Here is a 512-nt window from a genome sequence, read left to right as displayed (position 1 = left end):
CCGTGGTTCCCTGGGGATTGCTCTGAGCTGCCTGCCTGCCGTGTCCCCGGGCAGGTGTGGGGAACAGCAGCGACGGGATCCTGGTGCTGGGTGCCACCAACATCCCCTGGGTGCTGGACTCGGCCATCAGGAGAAGGTGAGCAGGGCATGACTCCTCCCCTGCTGCTCCCAGATCTGCAGGGCTGTGCCCCGGCAGGGTCTGGCAGCGTGGGGCTCACTCCCCCCCTGCCCCCCCCGCCTGCCTGCACTGCCCTCAGGTTCGAGAAGCGCATCTACATCCCGCTGCCCGAGGAGGCGGCCCGGGCCCAGATGTTCAAGCTGCACCTGGGCAACACCCCGCACTGCCTGACGGAGGCCAACATCCAGGAGCTGGCCCGGAAAACGGACGGCTACTCGGGGGCCGACATCAGCATCATCGTGCGGGACGCCCTGATGCAGCCCGTCCGCAAGGTGCAGTCGGCCACACACTTCAAGAAGGTGAGCGGGGACTGGTCCCGGCCGGGGCGGGGGGT

The 512-nt window shown here is 68.8% G+C and overlaps 1 protein-coding gene across 1 annotated transcript in view; it reads left to right on the top strand.

The window, feature by feature from the left end:
* VPS4A (vacuolar protein sorting 4 homolog A) overlaps positions 1-498 on the top strand; it is a gene marked incomplete at its 3' end in the record, with an annotated part of 1,255 nt that extends 757 nt beyond the window's left edge. The window contains exons 3-4 of the mRNA XM_009289452.2: positions 55-136; positions 258-498. Coding sequence (XP_009287727.2) covers positions 55-136; positions 258-498 — 323 coding nt within the window. The remainder of the gene's footprint in view (positions 1-54; positions 137-257) is intronic.
* Between the last annotated feature and the right edge of the window lie 14 nt (positions 499-512).

The sequence above is a fragment of the Aptenodytes forsteri genome, unplaced genomic scaffold (genome assembly GCF_000699145.1).
Source record: "Aptenodytes forsteri isolate BGI_AS27 unplaced genomic scaffold, ASM69914v1 Scaffold269, whole genome shotgun sequence".
Classification (NCBI taxonomy): Eukaryota; Metazoa; Chordata; class Aves; order Sphenisciformes; family Spheniscidae; genus Aptenodytes; species Aptenodytes forsteri.
Note: the sequence above shows the minus strand (reverse complement) of the source record. Positions and strands in the feature narration are given on the sequence as shown.